Source organism: Dipodomys spectabilis, unplaced genomic scaffold (genome assembly GCF_019054845.1).
Source record: "Dipodomys spectabilis isolate Male_0828 unplaced genomic scaffold, ASM1905484v1 ptg000163l, whole genome shotgun sequence".
In the NCBI taxonomy this organism is placed as follows: Eukaryota; Metazoa; Chordata; class Mammalia; order Rodentia; family Heteromyidae; genus Dipodomys; species Dipodomys spectabilis.
This window is the reverse complement of record NW_024870840.1, coordinates 5,066,211-5,090,824: the sequence shown is the minus strand read 5'-3', so window position 1 is coordinate 5,090,824 and position 24,614 is coordinate 5,066,211. Positions and strand designations below refer to the sequence as shown.

The 24,614-nt window shown below is 35.4% G+C and overlaps 1 protein-coding gene across 1 annotated transcript; it reads left to right on the top strand.

Moving 5' to 3' along the window:
* Positions 1 to 15,213: 15,213 nt before the first annotated feature.
* On the top strand, positions 15,214 to 23,290 carry Lum (lumican). Its single transcript, XM_042693129.1, has 3 exons — positions 15,214 to 15,408; positions 17,848 to 18,734; positions 22,503 to 23,290. The coding sequence occupies exons 2-3, from the start codon at positions 17,870 to 17,872 to the stop codon at positions 22,655 to 22,657; spliced, it is 1,020 nt and encodes a 339-aa protein (XP_042549063.1). The 5' UTR covers positions 15,214 to 15,408; positions 17,848 to 17,869; the 3' UTR covers positions 22,658 to 23,290.
* Positions 23,291 to 24,614: the final 1,324 nt, after the last annotated feature.

Below are 24,614 nucleotides of genomic sequence, written 5' to 3'. Positions count from 1 at the left end.
CAAACAGGATTCCAGCCAGGCTCTAATGGCTGACACCTGTAATCCTAGCTATTCAGGAAGCTGAGATCTGAGGATCCTATGGGAAACCACCCCAGGCAGGAAAGTCCTTGAGACTCTTATCTCCAATTAACCATGGAAAACCATAAGTGGCACTGTGGCTCAAAGTGGTACATTGAGCAAAAAAACTCAGTGACAGGGCCCAGGCCCTGAGTTCAATCAGTTCAATCCTCATGACTGACAAAAAAAAAAAAAAAAAGGATACAGCTGGGCATCTATTGGCTTCTGTTTGTAATCCTGGTTTTTCAAGAGGCAAAAACTCGGAGGACTGTAGCTCAAAGTCAGCCATGACAGAAAAGATCAAAAGACTCTGGGTCCAAAATAACCAGTTAAAACACATCATTAGAAGGCTGGGGGCCTGCTCAAGTAGTAGAGTACCCACAGAACTACCAAGCTGAGAAGAGACAAGCCTTAACTTCAAATCTAAGCAAAATTACAAATAATGCAGGAAAAATGACTACAAACAAAACATAGAATTAAAATTTTAAATTTGCAATTTGAAAGTGAACCAATAAATAAATAAATCTGATAAAATACTTTGGTTTCCAAGAAATGCTAGTATCAAAAACAAAAGTGAATTCACACAAAGATAATGTGGAACAAGCAGCAAATCCAAAAGTTTCTACCAAAGAACTTAGAAGTTCAATTCTGAAATTTTATTTTTTAAGTTTTTCTTTTGTTGTTGTTGTTGTTGGTGGTGGTGGTGGTGGTGGTTATGGGGCTTGAAATCAGGGCCTGGGCACAGAGTCCCTGAGCTCTTTTGCTCAGGGCTAGTGCTACCATTTGAGCCACAGTGCCATGGCCATTTTTTTTCCCCGTCAGTTAATTGGACTTTCCTGCCCAGGTTGTCTTTGAACCACAATCCTCAGATCTCTGCCTCCTGAATAGCTGGGATTAGAGGCATGAGCCACCGGCACATAGATCAATCCTGAAAAATTTAAATCATACCTATGTGCTCCTTTATGTTATTTTCCTAGAACCTGGGCTATAGTAGATACTCAATAACTAATTATTCATTGGATGAAAGAAGTAATAAAATAAATGCAAGTGGAAGCATATTTATTCAAATCAACAAGGACAAAAACAATGGTCCAAATAACAAATCTTGAATGCTATATGAGAAATATAGGATTTTTCTTTCACATTATTTTTGTTTTTTGCTATTGGTGCTTAAGCTCAGGGTCTTATGCACTTATCTGGCGTGGTTGTTTGGTTATTGTTCTACCACTTGAATCATGATTCCATTCTGGAGATGAACTGTTGAAAACTTTTCTCTCTAGGCTGGCTTTGAACCATGATCCTCCAGACTTCAGTCTCTTGAGTAGCTTGGATTACAGATATGAGTCCCCAGCATCTAACTTCAACAACTTTTAAGTAATAAAGATTGTGCCTGATTTTATTCTCTGCATTCTGCTCATCCTAATTAATATTCTTAGATTTTTTTTGTCCAAGAGAACATACTTTATATTAACTTATAATCATAGAAATAAATGTAAGTTCATATACTGAAAAGAAAAATACAAAAATATAATATAAAATATATATTATATCATCTAATATATAACATATAACTTATATAAGAAATACATTGTTTTATATTGTATAATATATTATGTTATATAATATATTTATACATAAAACATAAAAATTTGCCATCTAAAACCTAGGAAGACTTTATGGTAATACAATCTCCAAAGCATATCCTCAGTGATTAATTTTTTTGATTATATGCACCAACACCAACATCATGCTTTGTCACACAGGCTGGGAAATATTCATAGTAGTTTTTCTGCTATTACTCTTTCTCTCTCTCTCTCTCCATAAATATTTCATCTACTCTCAGTTCCCTTATAGAACATAGGTCAAATCATACCACTCTATGTCTACACTGCTCATGGACTTCCCATTATATTTAGACAGATTATTAAGTTACTACTCACTCTCACACAAACAACTCAGAAGGATTTTCAATTACTAGTGAAAGCCAAAAGACTCTCTACAAACATATACTTTTCCTTAGTTTGGAATAATTGAGGATATATATTACAACGGTCTTCTGTTTTTTTGTGTGATTTTTTTAATAGTCACTTAAGAAGGTGAATCAAGATGTGATTGATAGTAGAGTAATCCATCTGTTAAGAGTTAATTTAACATGTATTCTTTTGGAAGCCAGGGAAAATAAAATTATAATGGGTTTATTCTGGTCTGTTTAATGTCTTTTCTGGGAATAAACTTTGGAATAAGCCAAAAGCACACTGGGAAATTTTCTTGTGGGTATATTGATTGTTCTTCCCAGAAGTGATGCTGCTGAGTATACTGGACAACCAAAGGAAAGAAGGCATGAATGTTAGCCAGTCTGGGTTTATTTGTGATCACTAGGATTATGACTCAGAATGGAGTCCTGAAGTGAGTCATGATCTCATTTGTCACTTTGGAAAAAAGAAGAAAGACAAGTGTTTAAGTAGAAAAACACACTGTAGATGGGCTGGATCGGGAAATATAACCACTAAGATATCTTCCTCCAATTCCTAAGGTCACTCTAGCCATGAATATGATTAAGATATATTAATCTCATGGGCTGGGAAGTTGGCTCAGTGGTAGAGTGCTTGCCTCGCATGCATGAGGCCCTGGGTTCCATTCCTGAGCACCACATAAGCAGAAAAAAACCAGAAATGGCGCTGTGGCTCAAGTGGTAGAGTGCCAGCCTTGAGCTGAAGAGCTGAGGAACAGTGCCCAGGCCCAGAGTTCAGACCCCACGACCGGATCCCCCCTTCCAAAAAAAAAATATGTATATATTAATCTTATCTACCCTCTCCTCATTTTTGTCTTTTGACTATATATCCATTTATTGTTCCTCTCAGTTCATGTGCAGCCACAATAGTTCTATGTGGGGAATTCATGTCCTCTAACCCAAAGGGGGAATGATCAGGAAAAGAAAGTAAAAAGGTACGAACAGGGTATACTATCACTTTTATACTTATTATCTCAACCTCCTTAGCCTTTATATATGATTCTTGTTTATGTTTTTAATAGAATAAAACTGTTGAAAATATGTGTGTAAGATATATATATATATATATATATATAATGTATAGTATATAATGTATATCCTCAATCATTCCAACTTAAGGAAAAGTGTATGTTTGTAGAGAGTGTTTTGGCTTTCACTAGTAATTGAAAATCCTTCTGAGGTGTTTGTGTGAGAGTGAGTAGTAACTTAATAATCTGTTTAAATATAATGGGAAGTCCATGAGCAGTGTAGACATAAAGTGGTATGATTTGATTTGACAATAAAAGACCCCAAATAGCAAAAATGATCCTTAACAGGAAGAACAGTGCTGGAGGAATATCAATACCAAATTTCAAACTCTACTGCAAAGCCCTAGTAATCAAAACAGTTTGGAACTGGCACAAGAACAGACACCAGGACCAATGGAATAGACTTGAAAACTCAGAAATGAACCTAAAGACCTATAGCCATCTAATCTTCGATAAGGGAGCTAAAAAAATAGAATGGAAGAAAGACAGCCTCTTCAGTAAATGGTGCTGGCAAAATTGGTTAACTACTTGTAGAAAACTAAAGCTAGATTCTTATATATCACCCTGCACCAGAATCAACTCCAAATGGATCAAAGACCTTGAACTCAAAGCAGACACTCTGAAAACATTACAGAATGGAATAGGAGAAACCCTAGGTCTCCTTGGCACAGGCCGAAATTTTCTTAATAGAGAGCCAGAAACACAATAAATCAAAGAAAGGTTGGACAAATGGGATTGCATAAAATTGCAGAGCTTCTTCATGGCAAAGGACATAGCTAGCAAGATCAATAGAAAGCCCATGGATTGGATGAAGATCTTCACTAGCCATACAACAGACAAGGGTCTCATATCTAATATATACCTGGAACTTAAAAAATTAAATCCCCAAAAACAAATCCTCAAAGAAACAACTGCCCAATAAATAAGTGGGCTAAACACTTAAAGAGAAAATTCTCTGAAGAGGAAATAAGGATGGCCAATAGACACATGAAGAAATGCTCAACCTCTCTAGCCAGAAAAGAAATGCAAAGCAAAACAATATTGAGATACCACCTCGCCCCAGTTAGAATGGCTATAATCAAGAACTCTAATAACAACAGATGCTGGAGGGGATGTGACCAGAAGGGAACCCTACTGACTTGTTGGTGGGAGTGTAAACTTGTTCAGCCACTTTGGAAAGCAGTATGGAGGTTCCTCAAAAGACTCCACATAGAGCTCCCCTATGACCCAGCAATCCCACTTTTGGGCATTTACCCAAATGATCACAAACAAGACCACACAAAAGCTACCAGCACGACTATGTTTATTGCAACATTATTTACCATAGCTAAGATATGGAACCAACCCAGATGCCCCTCAATAGATGAATGGATCAAGAAAATGTGGTATATATACACAATGGAATTCTATGCCTCCATCAGAATGACATTGACCCATTTGTTATGAAATGGAAAGACTTGGAAAAAATTATATCAAGTGAAGTAAGCCAGGCCCAAAGAAACATAGGTCCCATGGTTTCCTTTATTTGTAATAACTAGTATATGTCGGAGTCAAGCAGAAAAGGTCAGATAAATTGATGTTAGTGGAATGAACCCCAAGATAAGTATTCAATTTTTTGTTTTTTTTTCCTTTCATGCAATTGTTTCTATCATATTTATAAGATAATTTCTATGTTGCTTTGTATGTCCCTCAGCCACAGTATAACCCATATTTTCACTGTATTTGATGTTGGTATGATTTGTGGAGGGAAAGGAAAAAAAACAAATTGTTTAACTAGGGATACAGGTGGACCCATTGCAACAATGAGCTGTGCAACAATGAGCTGTCTTTATGTCAAAAAACAAACTTAACAACTTTGGTGGGGAATGGGGGGAGGATTAGGTGGGGGGAGGGGAGGAGTATGGAAAAGGATGGGAAGGGGAAACAAAGAGGAGGCAACAATGCTTGATAAGAAATGTACTCGTTATCTTGCTCATGTAATTGTAACTCCTCTGTATGTATTCTTACAATTAAAAAAAAACAGAAGTCACATTCTCTAATGTGGCACTATGGATTGGGCTTTAATAGGTTCAATCAAGTAAAAATATATTATTATTGAAGTTTAGAAGTCATAAATCCTCAAAGAGTTTCCTCCAAATAATACTTCTTGAAGATATTATTTAGGTGAACCTGTTATTCCACAAAATGTTTTGGAATCATTGTCGGCAAAGTAATGAGTTTTCAAAGATGCTTACATTTTAATTCTCAAACCTTATGACCATGTTACATTACGTGACCATGAGAAATTATGGTAGATGATCACATTAAGAGTTCTACTTAGTTGACCTGAAAATACGGGGATTCACCTTGGGGTCACTGGGTGATCCAGTGTAATTCCAATGTCCTTGAAGAGGGAGGAAGGAGGCAGAACAGCCCTTGGCAGAGTGATGTGATATGAACGACTCGGTGGCCATAGCGGTGGCTGAAAAAGACGTTCAGTCTGTAAGAGCTGAATGAATGACTGTTCTCTTAGAGACACATGCAAATAGATCTTCCTACAGATACCTTGATTTTAGCCCACAAGAACTAATTTGGGGCTTCTACAACAACTAAATGTTAGTGAGTCAGTTTTATTTCAAGGTGTTAAAGTTGTTGTAACTTATTACAGAAGCATTGGAATTGATCTTACTTGTATGCCTTGTCCCTCACTGTACTCTGGCTAGTGAGGCCTTAGCTGTGTTACTAGACAGTTAACAACCCAAGAGATTTGACGGTAAGTCAGAATACAATGAGGTATACACAGCCCCACAAGATATGACCCAGTATGCTCATGAACTACAACTTCCATTTGCAAAAATGAGCAAACAAAACCCAAAGCATCCAGAGAATCAAAAGAACAAAGACCAAGCTCTCCATTGTCACTGTTTACCCCAGTTCCCTGCCACCAAGTGGATTTACTAAACTTCTTCACACCTAAATTCCATCCTGTAGAAAATACTGGCAAGCTTATTAAACTCTGGAAGGATGAAGTAACTTTATAAATTGAAGATGGTAAGCATTAATAGAGATATAAAACATTGTTATCTAGTAACTTCTGGTTATGTGTCATCCAGTGTTGGAAGTCATTTCAGAATGTCTGAATGAGATTCACAAATTATCACTCTGTGTGGAACTGGGTAACTAGCCCATTTCTAGTCTTTCCGACACCATGTCTGAAGAACAGAAATATTTTTGAGGATTATTAAATATCTTTTCTTCTATTTGTATCAGTTGCAGTCAGAGGCTCATGTTCAAAGCCAGCTCAGGCAGCAAAGTCCATGAGACTCTTATCTCCAATTACCACTAGAAAACCAGAAGTGGAGCCATGGCTCAAAGTGACAGAGCACTGACCCAGAGCAATAAAAGCTCAGGACAGCACCTAGGATCTGAGTTCAAGCTCCACGACTGACAAACAAAAAAATAGGCAGAGATGTTATATGCAGAAAAACAAGCTGACAGTGCACAAAATTATATAAAGGAGTTCTTCTATTAGTCAAGGAAATCAGTATTTTTTTGTGATTTCTAAGAAATTAGTGATTTGGATTTGGAATCTGAGATCCTTAGGAGGAGATCATTTGACAGTACAAAGGAAGGGTCTGTGTGTTTGGTAGCCTAAATCTTTCAAACTGAGGAAATGGGGTCTTCTACATTACACAGAGATAAAGTTAGACAAACAAATAGAATATAATGCCCCAAACTCCCCCTACTATTGTAGTTACTTGATAAGTTTGTTTCACATGAAGTCTTTGGGTCATGAATATTTATGCAGAATCATTAAGGAAAATCTCCTGGGTGTCTATGTTTATTAAAGTTACTTGGAGAAGTTTAATCAATGGCAAACTCTAAAAGAATATGTCTCTTTTAAAAATCCACATTATTGCCAACCCTAACTAGAGAATTAAAAACTAATAATACACGGGTTTTGCCAAATAAACAAATCACCGCCAAGTTTTGTGTAATCTATCCACCCAGTTTTCTTTTGGGAAACTTGAGAAGGATTTTTTTCTATGACATCAAGATAATTCCATTGTTATGAAAAGGAAGAAAAAAAACATTAGGCTTGGGCTGGAATATAATAGGGTTGGGTGAATATTGAAAAATGTGTATTCTGCAGAATGGGAGGTTTAGATGTATTCTAGAGTTTTCAATATTGAAGTAATTATTGTGAAATCATCATTGTGGTTTATGAATAAGTTAAACACAACTTGTATTTTAAACCTCCACAGCTATTTTCTTTTGTAACTGAGAGGAAACCATATAACTTTGGAAAATGTGTATCATCAGAAAGAGTATTAACTATTAATCTTAAAGCTCAACCATTACCTTGCAAATATAATAAAGGAAGGCTATTTAGAATGACAGGTACATATTAAGTTTCAGGACCAAAATTTTAACACCACAGTAATAAGCATTTACACTGTGTGTTCTTAAAAGCCATTTTGTTTTAGTGGAAACTATTTTGTAATGAGTCAATATTATGTCATTTTCAAAACACTAGACATGACTTTGGTACTAACAAACACACATGAAAATTATTTCAGTCTTTAAACTTTATATTTTTATTGGGATTTGACTATTGAGACCCTACAAAAGTGGTCATTTGTAAAGGTTAAGTTAAAAGCAATTTTAAGTCTTGCATTTTATTATACATAAACTTTCAACAAATTTAACTCCCTGGAAAATCATGTTTTCCAAAACATCATAGAATTATTCTAAAAAAGAGAATGGATTAACTTCTAAAGTAGAATATCACTATGAACTTCTGTTCATGAATTCAGTCATGGAAAGCAGTCAGCCCCTGAAAACATAAGCTTTCTCATTCATTTCAGTTTTTGAAAGATTTTCTGTGCTGGAATTGTCTGGATCTTGTTCTTAGGATAACTCCAGCTCTTCCTTTACTCTGAGAATTCTCTTGGCTTTTTACTTCCTTCACATCCCAATCCTGGGGCTCTGTTGGTGCTCAGGAATGAATGGTGAGCTATACTAACATATTTTTCTTCATATACAATTCATGACCATTATCACTAGAACCACATTTTGGGACCAATTAAGACAAAAACTACAAAATAGAAAAATATCAGTACACTTTTCTCCATAAAACTTACTTACTTGGATATTTTCCTAAAGGAGATATGTGCTAGTTTAAAGTTATGCTTGATTCAACATTACTTGCTATGATAATGGAATAATTTTTAAAATCCTTGCTGGGTGCCAGTATGGATGGGTGGCTGGATAACTTCTGTCACCCTACCTATTCAATAGGCAGATATCCAGAGTATCGCAGTTCAGTGGCAGCCCTGATAAAAAGTTTGTGAGATTCCCCTATGAACAGAAAAGACTGAGTACAGTGGAATGAATACATATGAGGCCCACAATCCACTCGGGTGGAGGCAAAAAGTGATAGCCTATCTCAAAAATAATCAGAACCAAAAGGATTGGAGGCAAAAAGGACTTGTAAAGCATCTGGCTAGGATGTATTAAGGTACTTAAACAAACCTAGCAGCAATGACAGTAATACCTTATACCATATAATAGGATAATCTAATTATTTAAAATGTAGTGTAGAGCTATATGTAACTGAACGGTAAAGTATGTAAGGTTGGTATGATTTTTGGAAATGCAAGTAATGTAGAAGAGGAGAGAGTGAGGGAGGAAGGGCTATTTCTTCCCCAATCCTATAACTGTGTACCTCCCTAAGGAAAGAGCTATCCCAGTACTGAGTTAGATTCTGAGTTATCTCATAGGCTTCCATAGAAAGGGAATTGGAGTTATTTTGTGTGTATAAAAGGTAAAATCTGAAGAGTAATTAAGAAAGTAGGATTGAAAAATTATGTATGTGTATCTGTGTATATCCCAGAATATACTGACAGAAGAAAGTAATAGCAAAAGAATTGTAATATTGTAAACATTGTAATATTGTAAATATATATATATATATATTTGGTCAGTGATGGGTCTTGAACTCTGGGCCCAGGTGCTGTCCCTGAGCTCTTCAGCTCAAGGCTAGAGCTCTACCACTTTGAGGCATAACACCACTTGCAGTTTTCTGGTGGTTAATTGGAGTTAAGAGTCTCACAGATTTTCCTGCCCAGGGCTGGCTTTAGACCATGATCCATAGATCTCACTCAGCCTTCTGAGTAGCTAGGATTATAGGCATGAGCCACTGGTACCTGGAAAATTGCAATAATATTAGTGTTGATCTAGAAAAAAATTTTGAAGTCAGACAATGAGAGAGTAAATTTGAGATTTGGGGAAATTTAATAATCTTGGAGTTTATTCCGAAGGTATAGTTCTGCGAGTCTAATAAACTATTAAGAGTAATTAATAACAAGAATTATAAGACATCAATGATTTACAATATACAGTATATTGAAATATGTGGAGTAGACAGATCACATACAATCAATTTCCAAAATAAAAATCCCATTGTATGTGATTGAGATTTTCCAATTGAAGAGAAAAGTGATCAACATTGAAAACTCACAGCCATATGGTAATTATCTATATGAAAATCTCATGTTGCAAACCAAATAATGTTAGAGAATAATATTGGATAATATGGGAAAGTATCCACAACTTATTGCTGTATGAAAATGAAATAGAACTACCAGTGCTATATTATTTCTGTGAAATCCACACTTGGTGTTTGTGTACACCTACACACTCAGAAGAACCCACAAATGAGCTATTCTGGGATAGGACATTATTGTCTTTTCTCTTAAAAATATTCTCGAAAGTACTAAAACTCTTTCTTCTTTTATATTTTATATTTATATTTTTTAAATATGCTGAAACATAGTGCTTTTGAATGTGTAATAAAGGAAAACGTGAGTTTGAATGTGTAAAATAATATTTATTTTCTGTGACTAGGAACTATCTATGCAGTTCATCACATTCAATGACTGCAGATAATGTCACATTCATAGATTAAAGTCCTGATTCTCTACATTCAGACTGCAGGAACCTAAAATACAACCCATCCACCCAGAAGAGAAAAAGAAAAAAGGAAAAAAAAAACCCTACAATCTCAGAACATTCCTAGCATATTAGCTTTATCTTTCACGTGAGAGTCAAGATACTGGCAAGAGATTTGGGTGAAACTGTTTAATACAACCCATCATCTCAGATTCATTCCAATTCTATAGTTCTAGGACTCTGATGAAGTAAGAAGAGTAAATATTGAGTTGTAAGAACTATAAAGCACAAATCATGCCAATATTAATCATTCATATTTTACAAAATACTATGCTAAGGGCATTGCATAAATGCTATTCTTTATGTCCATTCATATTCAAATAGTCCTCTTACCTTTTTTAATCTTACTTTTAGAATGAGCATACTTTTGTAGAATGAGAGGGTCTCAGTAATATTTCCATATTGCACACCATGCTCTTGAAACAAATTTGCTTTCTCCATCCTAGGCCCATTCCTCTCTTCCTCATCCTCCCTTTGCAAACAGTATATTGGTGGTTTTCATTATGCTCTTTTCATGTACATGTAACATCCTGTGATCCATGAAATCACAAAAGGATCAAGATTAGACCTCTTTCTTTTTTTTTCCACTCCTGAAAGTTGCTTGAAGAAATTTAGTTTCCAGAAATCCTGGGTTGTTTTGCTGCTTTAGAATCCCTTCTTCCATCCTAGTCTTGGATATAAAAGCTCTGTCAGTTGAGGGGTGACACAAAAGCTCCAGAGATCCTGGAGCTTTATTTCCAGAGTTGGGATCCAAATGTGGTAGATGCAATAGTTTCAGTGTTTTTCAGCATCTCTGCTGATGTCACGTAATAGTGGCTCTAATTCTTAGGTGTGGGTTACAATTCCACCACGATAATCTCTCTGGATAAAACATGCTCAGCCTCAAATACCCTCAGGATGACATTTAGCAAATTATTTCTATCTCCCTAGTTTCTGCTTCTACTTCTGAAAACATAGTAACACATAATACAAAGATTTTTTTATCATATGAAATTTAAAGTAATATGTGAAAATTCTGAGAAATAGCATGGAATATAGAAGATTTGCTATAAATATTAATGTTAATTCTTCATCATAGATCTAGAAAACATGCAATTTGACTTCAAATGTACAAAGCTATTAAATTTATTGTTCTCAGAATGCTGGTTTTTATTAAATGCATATATTGATAGCACCAGCTTCCCAGACCTTTATTTATTGCTTTATAAAGAAGTATTTAAGAGCTGGGCACCAGTGGCTTAAACCAATAATCCTACCAACTCAGAAGGCTGAGAGATGAGCATCATGGTTCAAAGTCAGCCCAGGTAGAAAAGTCCATGAGACTTTTACCTTCAATTAACCAGCAAAAAGTCACAAGTGGAGCTGTGACTCTCATGACAGAAAGCCAGCCATGATTAGAAAAGCTAAGTAAGAGCATGACTCCCTGAGTTCAAACCCCCTACTAGCCAAAGAAAGATGTAAAAAATTCAAGAGTATGTAACTGCTTGTCTCAGACATATACCACTTATTGCAAATAAGGGAGATGATAGGACCTATGTTTCTTTGGGCCTGGCTTACTTCACTTAATATAATTTTTTCCAAGCCTTTCCATTTCCTAACAAATGGGGCAATGCCATTCTTTCTGATGGAGGCAAAGAATTCCATTGTGTATATATACCACATTTTCTTGATCCATTCATCTACTGAGGGGCATCTGGGTTAGTTCCATATCTTAACTATGGTAAATAATGCTGCAATAAACATAGTAGTGCTGGTAGCTTTAGTGTGGTCTTGTTTGTGATCATTTGGGTAAATGCCCAAAAGTGGGATTGCTGGGTCATAGGGGAGCTCTATGTGGAGTCTTTTGAGGAACCTCCATACTGCTTTCCAAAGTGGTTGAACAAGTTTACATTCCCACCAACAATGCAGTAAGGTTCCTTTCTGTCCACATCCCCTCCAGCATCTGTTGTTACTAGAGTTCTTGATTTTAGCCATTCTAACTGGGATGAGGTGGTATCTCAGTGTTGTTTTGACTTGCATTTCTTTTCTGGCTAGAGAGTTTGAGCATTTCTCCATGTGTCTATTGGCCATTCTTATTTCCTCTTCAGAGGAGTTTCTCTTTAAGTGTTTAGCCCACTTATTTATTGGGCAGTTGTTTCTTTGAGGATTTGTTTTTGGGGGATTTAATTTTTTGCGTTCCAGGTATATTTTAGATATGAGACCCTTGTCCATTGTATGGCTAGTGAAGATCTTCACCCAATCCGTGGGCTTTCTATTGATCTTGCTAGCTATGTCCTTTGCCATGCAGAAGCTCTGCAGCTTCATGCTATCCCATTTGTCCAACCTTTCTCTGATTTGTTGTGTTTCTGGGTCTCTATTAAGAAAATTTCTGTCTCAGACAAGCAGAAAAGGTCAGATAAGATGATGTTAGGCGAAAGGAACACCAAGATAAGGACACAAGTGGTTTTTTCTATCTTGCTATTGTTTCTAACGTATTTATAAGGTGAATTTTTGTTGCTTTATTTTTTTTTTTTTTGTGAACACCCTGTACAGAGGGGTTACAATTACATGGGCAGGATAATGCGTACATTCCTTATCAAGCATTGTAGCCTCTTCCTTTGTTTACCCTTCACAACCCTTCCCAGCCTCCCCCCCCAATCCTCCCCGCGGGCCCCCACCCCCCAAACCAACATTGTAAAGCTCATTTTCGACATGACAACTTGTACTTTTGTACAAGTTGTTCATTCACTGTATTTGATGTTGGTATAATTTGGGGAGGGGTAGGGAAAAAACAAATTGTTTAAATAGGGATACAGCTAAGATATGGAACCAGCCCAGATGCCCCTCAGTAGATGAATGGATCAAGAAAATGTGGTATATATACACAATGGAATTCTATGCCTCCATCAGAAAGAATGACATTGCCCCATTTGTTAGGAAATGGAAAGAGTTGGAAAAAATTATATTAAGTGAAGTAAGCCAGGCCCAAAGAAACATAGGTCCCATGGTTTCCCTTATTTGCAATATCTAGTATATGTATGAGTCAAGCGGAAAAGGTCAGATAATGTGATGTTAGGAAAATGAACCCTTAGATATGTATTTTAATGTTTTTTTTCTTTCATGCATTTGTTTCTAGTGCATTTATAAGATTATCTCTTTGTTGCTTTGTATGTCTCTCCCCCACAGTATAACCCCTGCTTTCACTATATTTGATGTCAGTATAACTTGTAGAGGAGATGGGGAAAAACAAGTCGTTTAAGGATACAGGTGGACCTGTTGCAACAATGAGAAGTACAAGTTGTCATGTCGAAAACGAGCTTTACAATGTTGGTTTGGGGGGGGGGGGCCCGCGGGGAGGATTGGGGGGGGAGGCTGGGAAGGGATGTGAAGGGTAAACAAAGGAGGAGGCTGCAATGCTTGATAAGGAATGTACGCATTATCCTGCCCATGTAATTGTAACCCCTCTGTACAGGGTGTTCACAAAAAAAAAAAAAGTAAAATGAATAAAAAAAATAAATAGGGATACAGGCTGACCCATTGCAACAATGCGATGTACAAGATGTATGTCGGAAAACAAACTTTACAACTTTGGGGGGGGCGGTGGAGGTGGAGTGCAGTTGTGGAGATGGGAGGGCAGGGATGGTAGGGGAAAAACAAAGGAGAAGGCAACAATGCTTCATAAGAAATGTACTCATTACCTTGCTCATGTAATTGTAATCCCTCTTTATGGTATTTTCACACAAAAAAAACTTTAAAAAAAGAATATGCAACTGAAAATTTTCAAAGAAATCTCAGATTTAGAGATGTGCTCTAAGTAATTTAGAGTTTTTTAAATCAAACTCTTATAACAAATCACTTAATTTTATTTGATTTATCCATTTGTCTTTTAATCCTAATTCTTCTTAAATTCATTCATTTCCCTTGTTATAATATTTCCATCTTTCAATAATTTTCAAAAACAATAATAGTAAATTTTTATGCTTAGGCATTATTTTCAAATAACAGAAGTTACTTTCAAAGAGAATATGTTTTGTTTTTCAACTATACTATTACAAAATTGGACATTTTTTTCTATTTTTAAAGTAAATGTGATAGTGGTCATGGAGAATAACTATACACAGGTTTCCATGCTAAAAAATACTTAAGATATATTAGAAGAATTATATGTGGTAACTCATACTAAAATATCTTGCCTAAGAGTTTTTGTAAACATGAGGAAATAAACAATTTTGGTCTCAACATCTTCTAAATTCAGCTGTACAGTTAAAGCATCAAATAGATAAGTACTTGATAGATTGCTCTATTGCTAAAATGCATCAGGACTGACATGCATAGATCTATGAAACTAGGCCTATGGGAGCCTATAACTTTGGACAATTTTTAGCTTTGAAAAAAAATCAAAGAACACATGATGACAGAATGAAAAATTATTGTCTTGTGATATTTTTAGCATTCCTTAATGTTTTTCTTTGTTGTTTTAAAATTTTTGGCAGTGAGCTATAGAATGATATCTGCACGTAAAGTTTGGGGGAAAATCCATAAATGAGAAACAGGCCAAACATTGATGATTTCCAGATCTGAGGAGCATAAGAATCAGTTCCCTTCATGTAAGAAGTTAAATGGAAATGCTGGTGTTTATTGTTTGCATTAGTAAAGCATTTTTTGTATTTTACATATTAATATAAATTGCTTCCAAGGCAAAAGAAAGTCAAAGCAAATCCAGACATGATCACGAATGATAGATATCACAAATGATGGAACAGAAAAGATTTGATTCAAGTTCTCTAAGTTTACTCATTTGCATTTTTGAAAACATTTGCTCTAATTATGATTTATGAGAACTTTACACGAACATAAAAGTAAGGAAAGACAGACACGGTGTCAAGAAGTTTTTAAGAGAAACATTTTCACTCTGTTGTCTCCTTTGGGGGCAGGATTAAATGTTTGGTTAAAAGCTATGGTATTTCAACTAGTTAAGCACCTCTCTCTCTCTCTCTCTCTCTCTCTCTCTCTCTCTCTCTCTCTCTCTCTCTCTCTTTCTCTCCCAGTTCCATAGGGAATGAGCTGGGCTGTTCTTGCTCACCCTGTCCACCTGCACTTCGTTAGAGAGCAGAGTTTGTATGCCACACCACAAGAGCCCCACAATGACATAACTCTATTCAGAGACTGGCGTGACTGGGCTGGTCTCCCCCCCCACCCCCCACACACACCCTCCTCAGCTCTTGTATCACTGAGGATCTGGCAGGCAGCTCTATCCTGAGTTCACAGCATATATTGGTGGATTCTTGTCCCCAGTGCATCTGTTTTAAGAGTTAAGGGAAGCAGTGTCAGGACAGTAAGGTAAGTGCTGGCTGTTTTAACTATAGCCCAGAGGATACTGGCTGTTTGGGACAATATTTCTTGCAACAAGAAGAGCAAAAGTTCCAGAGGAACTTTGCCAATTGCTATTCAACAGCAGAGCTACAATTTTGAGTATTTACTTTCACCTTTTACTTTTGCTGTGCTCTCCCATGATGTATGGATTTCAGATAAACTTTAGATGGGACTGTGTTGATTTGCAAAAGAAGTTATAAACTACTGCAAAGTTAGAATAAGAACATAAACTAGATGCATTGGATAGATAGGAAGATGAAACTGTGTTGTCTTTATGCTAATTAGTTGTCTATGTTAGGACAGTTGAGAACTAATTTTGAAGCAAAGAATGGTCATTTCAATCAGAAGTTGACATGTTGGCACTCACCGTGTCATTACCATTTGTTAAAGTTTATGATAAATATTCAGTTTTAGAAAATGCTAGCTAAACGATCTAATCGCTCTGACAGACTGCTTGTTTTTCTTTTGTTAACTTTAAAAAATTCGTATTTTTTGGATGTAGGTTTTAAGGGACATCTTTTAAAGAAATTCTGAGAAATAGTTCCCTTTGAGCAAAAAGCATTTCCTCTACAGCCACAGGTATTTGAAAACATTGGGGAAAGTTCAGTGTGTTTTTGCCTCATAGTAGAGGCATTGTATGGTTACAAACTCTCTTTGAATTCAGAGCCTTCGCTTTACTCTGCCAAAAAATTATGGAAGCACTTCTGGTTACTATTCAATGCTCACATTATATCACTGCCATGACTATTTGGGTGCATAATTAATTATCAAAAGTAGATGCTTATTAACAGAACAAGACAAATATGTAACTTGTAAAGAATCCTATGAATAAATCATCATTTTCAGTGCTTTGCAACTGGCAAGTCCAAGTCCTGTGAATTAAATTAAGTAACTTCGCCATAATATTTGGGAATAAGTTGTTAGAAATCTGATTGCAACTTATGTGAGCATGTGAAGTATTTCTAAAAACATGTCTTGAATGTTTCAGCTAATAAAATTTCTTATAATTCCAAGTCAAAGAAAATAATATGGGTTTAAAATTCCTTATCTCCTTAATCCTACTTATTCCTAACAGGATCCAAACACTTGTGTCATACTTCTTGTAGCAAAATACACCAGATGGTGCCAACTACAAGCATGTTGATTTGCTTCCCAGCTATAACTTCTCTCCAGGGACTGGCAACTTCTCCAGAACTCTTCCCTCTACAAAAATCTATATTATCCTTTTCTTTCACTACCCTGCTGAATGTGCATTTCCTTCACACAGTGAAAGTGTTCTTTACTAATTTTCATCTTAGAAGTGTTTGTACAACAGTTCTAAGTTACTTTAAATACATGTTCTCAGTTGAATCCTTCCCTAATCTTTCCCTCTTCTATTCTGTGAGGCCACTGAAATCTAAAATCTGGATAGGCAAATAATGCTACCTGAGATTTTGGTGAGAAGAAGTTAGAACACATAGGAGTTACTTAGAGTGAGAGGACCTTTAGTGTAAAAGCCATGAAAGAATATTTTTTTTCCTCTAAGACTTGAATCTCCTTTTACATTTAATAAGTCTCAGAATAGTTGGCAATTTTTTCTGATTAATAAATGCTTGCTTTTCTAATGTTAATTTGTGAAATATTTATTTCAGAGCAGAGTTTTGTAATGTGTTTCAAAGCATGGAATATGAAATAAAACTCGAATAACATAAACACTCATCCCTACCAAGAACTCAGCTTTCCTTCCCTAGAAGCAGCAACAATACTCTATCTAAAGGAATATAACCTCTGCCCCCTCCACTTCACATGGGCTAAGTACAGCTTTCTTCCAGGGAGAACCACAGATGGCCTAGGTTCCCAGTAAGGATCTTCTTACTGAGGCATTTTAATTAGGTTGAATGGTAGGGTTCAGTGCACAGTTTGCAATTGTCTTCTCATTTTCATTTCTTCTGGTTTTGAGAGATGTTGTGTAGCAATAACATGGTTGACAATGAGCACTGTAGGAGGGTACTTAAAGCAAGAACCTAAGGAAAATGGACTGGCACAGTTATACCGATTATGTCCAGAAGGGGGCACACGTGCATGCACTCTAACCTGAGACTTGTTCTCAAGAGTTGTTAACTATGCACCCTTGAGGCTATTCTTCAATCAAATATTTTACTTTTTAAATTTTTTATTTGATTGTAAAGGTGATGTACACAGGGGTTACAGTTACATAAATAAGGACATGAGTACAATTCTAAAGTCAGCAAAAACATATTTCAGATGTATTGAAAAGGGCAATGTCAAAGCACAAGATGTTTTTTTTTAAAAAAAAACAACAACAAAAAATGAGATGTACCTTCACTAATGAAGTTAATATTGTCAATTGAATGTCTTTTTCCCCGGAACTATACTAATTTCTAATAATTTATGTTCCTACTTCAGGCTTCACAACACTTAACAGAAAATGAATCTAACTGCATTCACCCTACTCTTGGTATTGATAAGTGGTGCCATTGGTAGTTACTACTATGATTATGATTCCCCTGCATTCATTTATGGGCAACCGTCACCAAACTGTGCCCCAGAATGTAACTGCCCTCAAAGCTATCCAACCGCCATGTACTGTGATGAGCTGAAGTTAAAAAGTGTGCCTATGGTGCCTCCTGGAATCAAGTACCTTTACCTTAGAAACAACCAAATTGACCATATCGATGAAAAAGCCTTTGAGAATGTGACTGATCTGCAGTGGCTCATTCTAGATCACAACCTTCTAGAAAATTCCAAGATGAAAGGAAAAGTCTTCTCTAGACTGAAACAATTAAAGAAACTGCATATCAACTACAACAATCTGACAGAGTCTGTTGGCCCACTTCCTAAGTCTCTAGAGGACCTGCAGCTTACTCATAACAAGATTGCAAAGCTGGGCTCCTTTGATGGACTGGTAAACCTGACCTTTGTCCACCTTCAACACAATCAGCTCAAAGAAGACAGCGTTTCGTCTTCCCTAAAAGGCCTTAAATCACTTGAGTACCTTGACTTGAGCTTCAATCAGATGAGCAAACTACCTTCTGGTCTCCCAGCATCCCTTCTAACTCTTTACTTAGATAACAACAAGATCAGCAACATCCCAGATGAGTATTTCAAGCGTTTTAGTGGGCTGCAGTACCTGCGTTTATCTCACAATGAGCTGGCAGATGGAGGAATACCTGGCAATTCCTTTAATGTATCATCCCTGCTGGAGCTGGATCTCTCCTACAATAAGCTTAAAAGCATACCAACAGTGAACGAAAACCTGGAAAACTATTACCTGGAAGTCAACCAAATTGAAAGTAAGTAGAACACAAGGTTTGACTGACATATCCTCAAGTTTTCAAATTCCTCAGCCATGCAATACACACATTGCCTCTGATTCCATTCAATAAAAAATAAGTGAAAAAGACAGTACTATCTTTCTCTTGTAAATATAGAACTTAGCTCCATTGTATACTCAACTCTTTCTCTCTTTGGAGTATCCAGATGAAGAGCAATATAGATCATCAAATTTAATTGCCAATGTCTTCAAATTAGATATTCTGGAATAATTGGTTCTGCTGAATGATATCGTGCTGTTTATGTGTCAGTCTTCTTTGATGACTTAGAGATTTGTGTCTTACATTAATTTCTTGGTAAGATCTAGCTGCAGAAAGGAACAGAAAAGCTCAGGCTGGAATCTCTGGCAGAGGTTTTTAAACCTGCCTCCCACTAACTTTCAGAGCAGATCAAAGAAACTTATGTCCTTCCTAGACACTGTGGGAGCTCCACATGCTACTATTCTAACATGGCCACCATCCCCTCTCCCACATACTATGGTGTAAGAGGCAGATACAATGTTCTGATGATAATGAAGCACCCCAAAGCTGCTTTTCTTTTACTTAACTTCCTGTCTTTCCTTTAAATTTATCACTTTCTCCTTCTCGTCTTTTGCTACCTTCTTTGATTTTTCATTGAACACCTGGATGGAACTTAACCTGATCTATGTGGGCTGTTTATGTGGTACCTTTCAGGGTAGGAGAGCAGATTCAAGTGGGAAATTCAAGCCCATCATTTCCTGTTTTATTCTTAGTCTGTGAAAGAATAAAGAATACATGATTCAGGAATAAAGATGTTTAAATGTGCTATTACCTTTAAACACCAACAAAAACTTTAAAGAAATTATAACTGCAAATTGATCTATTGAACTTGACCATCTTTGATAAAAGTGGATTCAGTTGCCGTACTGGATTAAATGTGGGTATCACCATTTACATTGCACATTCACTATATGTCAGTTCTTCAGTAATTCCATGTAGATCCTGGGAAGGCCGAGTGTTCAATTCAAATATATATATACTCAAATAGTATATACATAAGTATATATACTATGTATATTATATATACTAATATACTATCCTATGTATATTATATATACTAATATATGCTATATATGTACTATATATTATATTATATATACTTATATATATACTACTTGAGTATATATATAAGTATATATAATATATTATATATAACGTATAATATATTATATATAATATATAATAACATATATAATATATAATATATACTAGTATGTGTACTTATATATAATATATATCATAAAATATACATTACAATAATATATATAATATATACTAGTATATATAATATATAATATATACTAGTATATATATACTACTAATACTAGTATATATATACTAGTAATATATATAACATATAATATATAACTAGTATATATACTAGTATTACTAGTATATATTATACTATATATTATATTATATAATTATATATAATACATATGATATATTATATATAATATGTATGAAATATATATACTAGTATATATATACTAGTAATACTAGTATATATATATATACTCGTAATATATATAATATATATATTAGTATATATGCTATTTGAGTATATATATATTTTTTGTTTGTTTTTTTCCGAGTCCTGGGGCTTGAACTCAGGGCCTGAGCACAGTCCCTGAACTTCTTTTGTTCCAGGCTAGAACTCTACTACTAGAGCCACAGCGCCACTTCTGGCTTTGTCTGTGTATGAGGTACTGAGGAATGGAACCCAGGGTTTCATGCATGCTAAGCAAACATTCTACCATTAAGCCACATTCCCAGCCCTCAAATAGACTATTTTGTTGTTTCTTGGAAGTCAACAAGGCGACGTTTTTAGACTGTTTGACTATCCCATGAACAAACATTATGCTAACACAGCTTAACTTCTACAGTTTCTGTTATAAATTTTTCTATGTAGGATCTCATTTTTTGAACAGTTGCAGTTAGAGAAAAGATACTCTAATAGAAAACAAAATGACAAAAGGTTTAGGATGGTTGACAGGTGAAAATCTGTTAGATTTGGTGAGTAGAGGTTAGTTGCAGGGGCAAAACTTCTTTCTCTGAAATGGCAAGAAGGATGTAGATGGGAATCCCTTTACTGCTATACACAGTATGAATGAAGGATGAAAGAAACAGTTTAGGAGATGGGTAAGGTGGCATAAAGGAGGAAGGCTAGCAGACGTCAATGCTAGTCCTAGGTGGGCATCTCCGTGCTCAGCAGATTGAGATCATTTAGAAATGTAACGCCAATAAATACTTTTGTTCCATACAATCTTTGTCATTTAATCAGTTATTTTCCTACTTATATTGGCAAGCATCTATTCAATTTAGGTTATTTTTCCAGGTAATAATGATATATACCTATTAACTATTTTCTCTTAATATAATTGGGCCCCTAGTTTTAATTTCCAATATTACATTAATGTCCATCATAAAGTAATACATAATTGTACTCCATTACAGTGAAGAAACAGTTCCAGAATTCCTTGTGGAAAAGAAAACACACACACATACACACACACACACACACACACACACACACACACACACGCTTATATTCCTAAGATAAATAGTGTGGTAGTTATATATAATGTATACATTGTTCCACACACCCTAAAATACCTCAGATTACTTATAATTTAAGTACAATATAAATGCCATCTATATAACCTAGTAAGGGAGTGTACATGTTCATCACAATTGCAATTATTTTCCAAATAGTTCTGGTCTATGGTTTGTTGAATCAACAAGTGGGGAGCCCACATTTATACAGATATAGAACCGACTATATAGCCAAAACTTTTGATATTTTAATTCTTTCTATACATTCTGTATCTATATGCATATATTAGATGAAAAGAAAACCTAAGTGTTTCAATGCCAGCTAATGGATAAAAAGCAGAGATAGAATCTCCAAAAAAACTTATACATGATCATTTCTGCTTTTGTAGAAGTCTGAGTTACTTGAGTATCACATAGGAAAGAAGAACATTGTACTGAATCTCTTCTGAAGCAATTGAGAATGAAAGTAAACAAGACTAAGGATATAATAAGGTTAACTTGAATAGACTTAGACCCACATGCAAAGTTTATATGTCTTCATATAGTTACTTCATTCAACATAGTCTTAGATTTTATTAAAGTCTAAATTAGCTTTTCACTTATGGCAGCTTTTCAACTACAGAAGACCATTGGCTATGATGCTGGCATCAGAGCTTTGAGATTTTTAGTCTTGAGGTTTTGGTTCATTGTCATAGTGTGTGTTTGCTGGAACAATTTTTTAAGAGATAATATAATTAAATCTCTCTTATTTTTAGGTGCAAAACCCAAAATGCTCATTTGGTGAGGTTGTTCATAGAATAACATTAATTTATTTCTTCAGGTCAGACGAATTACTCTATAATAGTTCTTAGATAAGTCACATTACCTGAATGACTGCCTGAAATCTAGTCTTAATAATAAATGTGCTCTGTCCTTTGAAAAATTCCATTCAATATCTTGTTCTACCATTACTAGTATATATTAAATATTACTACAGCCCATTCAGTAGACTAGAGATTTAGTGGTTTTCACTTCAAAGATACACAGTACAAATGATTTTAGTGAGGCATTCTATTCCATAATACTATAGACTTGAAAATTTTAAAGTGGTTGTTTCAAACTAAGACAATAAAAAGTTGACTAAACTTTATATTTCTAATTCTTAATTTTCAGAGTTTGATGTCAAGAGCTTCTGTAAGATCCTGGGACCATTATCCTATTCTAAGATCAAGCATTTGCGTTTGGATGGCAATCCTCTCACCCAATCCAGTCTGCCTCCCGATATGTACGAATGTCTACGTATAGCAAATGAAATCACCGTGAATTAATATCCTCCATATCCAAGCATCTTAGGTTTTCCTTGTGTGGATGGATTTTTCGTCCTTTTCATTGTTTGTTGCTGTTTATTACTTCCATGAGTCTTAAATAATAAGGAAAATGTTTTGTAAACATTTACCATGTTTTTAAATGAGAGAAAGATGAAAAGCAGGCCTATTTCATCACAAGAACACACACACATAGACATCATATTGCAAACTGTACTTATAAATTTAGTGTTTCTTCTATCTCTATTGTCCATTGATCTGCAACACTTTTGCATTGGTTAGATAGAAGTCAGCTAAGTTTGATAGTCCCTGAATCTTAATTTAATGGACAGAAAAGCATAGAATGATATGTATAGATACCTACTTCACTTGAGCCAAATTACCTTGGTAAGTTCATTTTTGTTGAAAAATAGGTGGCGCATTTTAAGAACAATAATCTTTTTTTCAAATTACTTGACAAAATTTATGAAGTCATGTGCACCTACAGAAATATTTTTAGTATTAATAATTTGCATACTTACCTAGCAAAACTTTTCTAGAATCATTTTTCACTCTAAGTCATATGTATGTTTCTTTTTGATTATTTGCATGTTATCTTTAACAAGCCAATAGCAAAATAAAACATAGCAAATGGCATCACTGTGTTTGAATTCTTGTGAACCTCATAGTCTCCCAAATATAAACTTCATAAAAAGAATCTCTGCATGTTTTAAGAGAAAGCTTTTAGTGACTTTGTCTTAGGTAAAAATGTCCTACTACCAACGCACTGTCATCATTTATAACTGAGTTGGCTGGCAGATGTGCAAGATGTACACTGATTAACCTTTGACTCTCAGGATTTTTCTACATAAAAGTGATTTTCTTTAGCTATGGGAACACTCAAGTCATTTCTTGTAAGAACTTAAAAAATATTTTCTTTCAATAAGACAAGAAGAAGGAATATTATAATTTCCTGCCCCTCTATATAAAAGTCACATACATTTCTTAGAAGGAGGAGGTAGTACAGAATGGACTATAAATTCTCTTTACCAAAAATGGGTTGAGTTAAATGAGTTTTACATCTAGATTGCTTAGAAGAAATCTTCCAGCTGGCAGTCTCTCTACATATTTAAAGACCTTTGTTTCCTGGTACTAGTGGTTCATTCCTCTAATCTTAGCTACTAAGGAGGCTGAGATCTGAGGATCATGGTTCAAAGCCAGTCCAGACAGGAAAGTCTCTGAGCCTTTTATTTCCAATTAATCTCCCCAAAGCTGGAAGTGGAGCTGTGGTTGTAGTTGTAAAGCGCTAGCCTTGAGCACAGATGCTTAGGGACAGTGCCCAGGTCCTGAGTTTAAGTCCCATTACTGAGAAATAAAATAAAACAAAAATAAATTCTGTTATTATTAAGTCTATAAAATATAACTTTAATTTAAAATAGTGATTACATTTACACCGGAGGTGGATCAGCTAGGACAGAGTTAACTAGAAGGTGGTATTCCCTATATAATGAGGGAAATTTGATGTCCTTTGTGCAACTATCTGATGGAGACAACCGTTAGCTCTATGGGACAGCTCTTCCCTCCAGTGGAGACAATGGTCTTCCCAGGACACCAATGTGAGGGATGCTGTCAGTTTACCCTGTATGTCCCGGGCTAAGTCAAGGCAGGTAACAGAAGAGAAAACATCTGAAGACTTACTTATCTGCTCTTCCTTTATTATCCCAGTGAGGATGGTGCTCTCCAAGTACATAATTAGTGTTTTTCTAGTATGAATCCAGTTAAGGCAGTCTTCTAAACGTACATTACCCGACATACTGTCCCAGACATACAGATCCATTCATTCATGTAAGCCTAGGATTGCAGTTTGAAATGGCATCCATGTAGGATTATTTAACCGGTGCTCAGTGTCAGGCATTTGTCAAAACCATCATGTGATATGATGGTTAAGGTAGCAAAACCTAGAGAAGCCCTAAACAGTGAA